The 6,568-nt window shown below is 36.2% G+C and overlaps 1 protein-coding gene across 3 annotated transcripts; it reads left to right on the top strand.

The window, feature by feature from the left end:
• The first annotated feature begins 363 nt into the window (after positions 1–363).
• On the top strand, positions 364–5,590 carry LOC126811698 (uncharacterized). 3 transcript variants are annotated; one of them, XM_050537531.2, is made up of 2 exons: positions 364–679; positions 2,952–5,590. In XM_050537531.2, exon 2 carries the CDS (start codon positions 2,965–2,967, stop codon positions 4,159–4,161), a length of 1,197 nt encoding a protein of 398 aa, XP_050393488.1. In that variant the 5' UTR covers positions 364–679; positions 2,952–2,964; the 3' UTR covers positions 4,162–5,590. The 3 variants fall into 3 exon arrangements, with proteins under 3 accessions (XP_050393488.1, XP_050393489.1, XP_050393490.1); XM_050537532.2 differs by lacking the exon at positions 364–679 and adding an exon at positions 712–878; XM_050537533.2 differs by lacking the exon at positions 364–679 and adding an exon at positions 1,882–1,950.
• The last annotated feature ends 978 nt before the right edge of the window (positions 5,591–6,568 follow it).

The following is a 6,568-nucleotide window of genomic DNA, read 5'->3' on the forward strand; positions in this document are numbered from 1 at the left end:
CGCGATATAAATACTGCTACAATTACTATTGACAAAATCAAATACTAGGACCTAACTAGGTTGGTAATTGTATTATATCATTCTATAGATGACCCCACATAGACCAAACAATTCCCCCAATTCATGGTTAACAGACGTATTAATAATCTAAGGCAAGGGGTCAAAAGATATTCATGTTTGGTGTCAGTTATTGTATGAATTTAACAATACTACTTACTCGACTTTTTATATGTTAATATCATTGTAAATGTGTGTAGTGTATATATATATTGTAATAAAGTTGGTTATCGTAGATATATAAATGTACTAATAACTATATTAAGTTTTTGGATTGGAGCTTTTATTTTCACCCTTACCCGTTAATAACTTTAAGTAATGAGCCTGGCCTTGGTTTATATGGTCGTCTACTGTCTGTTAATAACCTTCTTAACGTTGACGATTATGATTACAAAAGAACTATGGGAATACCTGTGTACTTGTCATTTCGACATTAATACTGATTAAGCACTAGTACTGCATGAAAGTGCCAGTCGGATCCAAATCAGTTCGTGTCTATTAGAATCGATATAATCGATGCCATTTAATGTCCTGTTTTGCTCCTATGTACTATCTGGAAATGTGTAAGCCAAGTTGCAAACGGAAGTGAAAATTCAAACAACGCGGAAGAATATGCCTCAAGGTATGTATTTAGAACTTACTTTTGTTGGAATAAGGAAACAAAAATTGAAAACGGACACCGCGCTGTTTATAGTATCAACCATGACGACAACATCCATAATGCATTAAGCTGATTATAACCGGAAGACAGTTCATCATAGTTCAGTATACTATCTTTCAAACCAAAACATATTCCAGTATTAAACAGTCGTAATTTTCAGGTAAGCGAGGTTGTTCAAAAAGTACGTCTTACAAACACACGGACATTGATGAAAGGATCTGGGGCCGACAGTAAGCGTCTAAATGAGGCAAACTACAACAGACAGGCGGGGTAGCTTCCATTACATTGACTCTCCTTAATTTTTTAACAGTACTGTTTTAACAGTTTTATTGACAAAATATGTATTTTTCCAATATAATTAAAATTAGATCTCTTCTGTGAATTAATTTAATATTTTGTTTGTCGATGTCATACTACTTCTTTATGGCTGTTATGTGTGATTCCTATTCTTAGCATGCGTCACATTATACACTGTCCAAAAGCTAACATTTGCCATTCTAAACATACGTCTCTGTTTTGTCTATAGCTTATTTAGTCACAGATGCTAAGTCATAGAAAGATCACAGTAAATAATTAAAGATTGTAAACAATGTATATTATATGGTGATTCTGCAAGGAAATCCTTTAATTGGAAATACTATTTTTACGTGTATCAGTTAGGTTTTGGGGGGTTTTTGCGAGAAATTTAACAAGGATTGCATCCCTGAAATACCCTACATTACAAACTGAGGGAATTCTTAATTTTTCAACTGGCAAAGACGCATTGAAAAAAGACTGTCCTTCTAAATCTGCCCATAATCCATCAATTAACAAGACTGGAAAAAGTGGCAAATACTTTGGACTACCGTTGGTTATCAAATGTTTACTACACGACATGTCATAGCTACTATAGCCATTGATCTTTGAATTTGTCATAAACCTGAACTATCCCGTAATATTGAAATTACTAAACTAGCTGCAACATTGACATCAAATTATGTTAGCACTGCATGTATGTCTTTGTTCATTATTGGTGTTCATTGGACTTGCCGGATATTTTTGTATGAAAGAAGCCGAATTACTGTGTGAATAAGATTTTCGATAATCGATTTAAATCAGTCACATTGACTACTATTACAGTATTGCCTATTTGATCCAATCATTTAGTTTTAAAGAAGGGGTATAAATTCTTTTAGATATGGTTTTAAGTGATTAACATGTGTGTGTGTGTGTCGGGGGATCGAGTGATTTCGGTAGGTATGGTAGACGGTTGTGTCATATTAATTTACTTCAAATACAGAGGTGTTTATCTTTCTAGCGAGTACAGGCTATTGATTTGTTTTTATGGATTAAAGTAACACGGGAATTTTGATTGCTTCTGCTTTACGATTTGATATATTTATTGGTGTTTAATGCACATTGTCAAGTTACAAAGTGGTTTCTGTGCAACCGGGTACACTAAAAGTATGAGATTATATGTAACAGTATATAAGACCATAATTGTTGTATAGCTGGTGTAATTTCCTTTTCCATTTGTAATAGTCTCTTAATAACTAAGACAATCTACTATATAAATAGTTTTGCCAAAGGTCATTGTTTGAAAAAATAGAACTGGAGTGGAAAAAAATCTAATAACTGCCTCCTGCCCCCACCCTCCCTCTAGACAAGGTACTCTTTCGTTTTATAACTGGTATTTTGGTCTATATTGTCTCTAAGTAGATCCATGGGCCGAACAAATGTTGATTGCCGATATTTACCTTAAGGGTTTGCTTTTAAACAGTTTATATCTGTTGTCAAGTTTGCACACTTTTATATAATAATGAATACACTTCCTGTTAGATTTTGAGACACTGATTATTAAATGGCTATTTAACCACTTAATAGAATAATCTTAGATGGAATTCGCTGAATAAATATGACAATAAATATTAAAGTTTCTGTATTCACTGTCTCTTGTGTGATAAAAACTCCATTAATGTTTAATAAGCTTCAATGCGTTTGATAGTGCGTATCCTGAATAAGAATAGTTTGTTGTGTTTAATAAATAAAGAATTGAGTAACATTGTCTGTTGGTTATATGTTGCTATGATTTAATGGTATTATTGTGGTACTCTTTCTTCTTTTTAATAAAAGACTGTGCAAAATAGTCGTAAATTTGATAGGACTATAGATAGCCTAAATGTATACATTGTATGTGTTACATATATATTATGCAAGGATTGATTCACTCTGGGGTTTTTTTTATATTTTATAGTTCGGATCTGAAAATGGCCAGTACTAAACAGTTCATAAGTGATGGCGAGGTGCTGGCCCAGGCGAAAAACAGACATGAAGAAACTTTGTTGGGAGTTCGACTGCAGTCCCTGCGACTCAAAGAGGTGATGCACGAAGATTGTTTAGCAAAACAGAAGGAACGATTAATAGAATTAAGGAAACAAAGTTTAAGGACATCAGGATCTAGTCCGAATCCAAGGATGTATGGAGATCCTATTCCTTCTGTGCAGACAAATGTTTATCAAAAACCCTGGGCGTATACATTCAGTGAGACAACGCATAATGCAGTATATAAAGAACTTGCTCAACTTCCAAGAAAGTTACCACAGAGGAGGAAGCCAGGAATTGTCCCTCGCTCGTTAGCACATTCAGCGCCTGCATCAAATATCCGGAGAGGGGAAACACCTATTCAAACGAAAAATCGGCCTAAATCTGGATGGGTTACACATAGTGGCATTAAGAACAGTAACGTTACTTCCGACGCTGAGGGGGAAAATGGAGTGCAAATTCGACCGCAGTCTTGTTATTTGCCTCGTTATAGTGGGAACCATTATTCGGGAGCTACTAAGCCGTTAGATTCTAATAGTGTGCGATTTTGTCCGACAACTGAAAGGCCACAGACCTGTCAAAACATTCGGTTTGGTGTTCCAGACAAATATATTGATAATAATAGGAAACAGAAAGTGGAATCTGATCCGATTGTGAACATACGTTCAGACGAGATTAATGTGCCAGACAATGACGAAATCGATTACACCAAAAACCTAATAGGAAATCCCAGGAAAATGGCGCGCTATGTGTACCACCACAGAAGTAAAGAAGAGTCGCCTTATGTTTGTTATAAAGGACGAAAATTATTTAATTATATTAAACCGCAAGAACGATACAAAAAAGATCCCCTGGATTTAATGAGACGTGAAAAACTTGTTATGAAACTTTCAATGACTAGTTCGGAATCGCTAGAAGAGTCTCGAAAATCTGCTCTGAAAGCCAGGGAAGCCTTTCCCAAAGCCGCTAGAATCCGTTTGTTGAATCATTTAATAGAAAATAATGCTAACAACAAGTCGAAACGTCCATGTTTAGATTATAACGCCCAGCTCCAGGCTAGAATCAATGGTTTTCTTAAGTCTATAGATGAGTATTGTGAAACTAGTACAATGCCATCGGCTATGTCTACTGCAAATAAATAAAGTACCAAAATCATTTAAAACAATATGAAGGAAATAGTCGCGACTGAAATGGGCTTTATTTTGAGAAAACGATTTGAACTAACTGTCCATTGTAGTGTTCTCTTTCTTTAAGTCATATAAAAATATCGCTGTTTTCTCTCACCAAAGAAAGTGTATATTTTGAGAATATAATAGAACGTGTTAAAAGTTAAGTTGAAAAATGTCTATCCACCAATCCATTACCAAAACATAGACGTCTCTCCATAAAATACGCTGCTCGCATAAAAGAAATGGTTATTTTCAAAAGGGTTAGGTGGGGGCCATGTCCGGCTTGATTCGACTATACCGATGATGTACTTGATCATAATGAGCCACGGTACTGTCGAGGGTCTGGTGTGCATTGATTTCTATATAAAATGTTTTAAAAAAAGAAGAGGCTCTCAAATATGTTACTAGGATAAAGTTTTATTCACTATAATATATCTGAGACTACTTCCTTCAGAGAGATTTCAACCGAATGTCATATTTTGGGTGTGTTGGTTACTGGTTTGTGGTGCATTAAAGCTAATTCAGACCCCATTTGGTCTATTTTGTAATACAATATTAACCAAATTGATAATTTCATTTATAGTTGTGGATGGAATGCTGGGCGGTCGCACAGATCAGGTACACTTGACAGTTCCTGGAAGCTGCTTATATCATAACTACAATAGGCAAATTTTAGATTGCGAATAACAGTGAATGTATGTATGTAAATCATCTGCTTCCAGTGCAAAAAGGGTTAGTGCTCTATATGCGTTAACGACGACGGCATTTTTTTCGGAAATGATATGGGGTTTAACGTTCTTCGTTTCTGCACCAACCAGGTTAATGACGACCGACATACGCCATGCAGGGTGCAATTGGGGAAATTTTGCCCTGACAGCGGCGGTACGGCTTGCTCTTATTACGAGTTCCAACTGTCAAGAGTTATTTTACGTACACCCCAACGTGTACACGGGATCTCAGTTTTTCGTACCATCTGAACGATTGGAAGCCATTCCTTGCCAGGTCTCCCGCACCATTGACAAGGGGGGACGTTTTGGGCCAACAATGAGGTTGAACTCGGAACCTCCTGGTTAGTGAGCCAGGGCCTTACAATATACATTATAATCTGTTAAGAATTGTGTACAGTTTAGTTAGAGATATTCACATTAACATTATTATATCGTTTTTCAATATAAAAAAAACAAAAAGAAGAAAAAAAAAAGGCAAGGATATCCGTTTTTTGTGGGCTTTATATGGAATTAATGAATAGTGACCGATAAGTATACAGTAAATAAAATCTATAATGCCAGAAGCGTGCTTTTATATTTTCAAAATAGAAATCATGTAGATCGAATTATAAAATCTATTGGCGTTATATATTTGACTATAAGAAGTGTTCGTGTTAAAGCGAAATCTTATGAAAAACAATGCAGTCCCTGGGCGTGTCATTTCATACTTTCGTTCAGCAACACCGGCTCTTGAAATAGCTACTACAACCTGTAGCGAAGCTATGGTGGAAAAGGCGTGTGCGCTTATTTATATAGCCTACAGTAATGAAAAAGTTTTCTTTACGCTTTCTGAAAACGAATTTGTAGGAACCTTAAATTCGTTTCCATAGCAACTCTATAGACAAATCACGTCAAATTAACTGTTAAGTTACATAAAGCAGAAGCAGATGCACATGTCAACACAATAATAGGCACAACTATTGTCGCCCAACAAGCCTTAAGCTCTGTTCATACTACATCCGTATCCATAAACGTATCCGCATCCGTATCCGCACCCGTCTCCGCATTTTGCCGTTCAAATAGAAAACGCGAAAACGTCCGGCTTTCAAGTCAGTCTTGAACGGCAAAACGCGGATACGGATGCGGGTGCAGATACGGATGCGGATACGTTTATGGATACGGATGTAGTATGAACCGAGCTTAAGAATGTATATTGGCTTTTTGACTTGGGGAAGGCATTCGTGCAAACTTTGGAACCTCTAAGGTCGAAATAGCATTGTTTTTTAGTATTTAACAACCCACAATCTGTCAAGCAAACTGTAAAGTCTATGACGACAGAAGTTTAATTAGATTTCACTGTAACCCTTCATACAATGGTACTTCTACAATGGAAAAATAAGCCTTCTGTGGTGACTGATTTATATCATGTCGTAATGTCGTGCTGTTGCCTTAATTTCACGACATTTTAACGCTTTGTCGTGATGTCCGGTGTCGGGTTGTGAAAGGCGGCATCTCTACATCACGACGTAATCAGCCACCATACTTGATCGTCTGATTGGCTGTTCATGAAAAATGTTGTTAATTCTGTTTCGTTTTGTTTTTCATACTCTATACATTATCATCTAATACATTTTGTTTGAAGTCGGCGTTCAAAATCACGATGGTAGACGGGA

Source organism: Patella vulgata, chromosome 2, assembly GCF_932274485.2.
Source record: "Patella vulgata chromosome 2, xgPatVulg1.2, whole genome shotgun sequence".
In the NCBI taxonomy this organism is placed as follows: domain Eukaryota; kingdom Metazoa; phylum Mollusca; class Gastropoda; family Patellidae; genus Patella; species Patella vulgata.

Bases quoted from the DNA above. Each gene is read 5' to 3' on its own strand.
- LOC126811698 (XM_050537531.2), top strand. From the start codon at position 2,965: ATGGCCAGTACTAAACAGTTCATAAGTGATGGCGAGGTGCTGGCCCAG.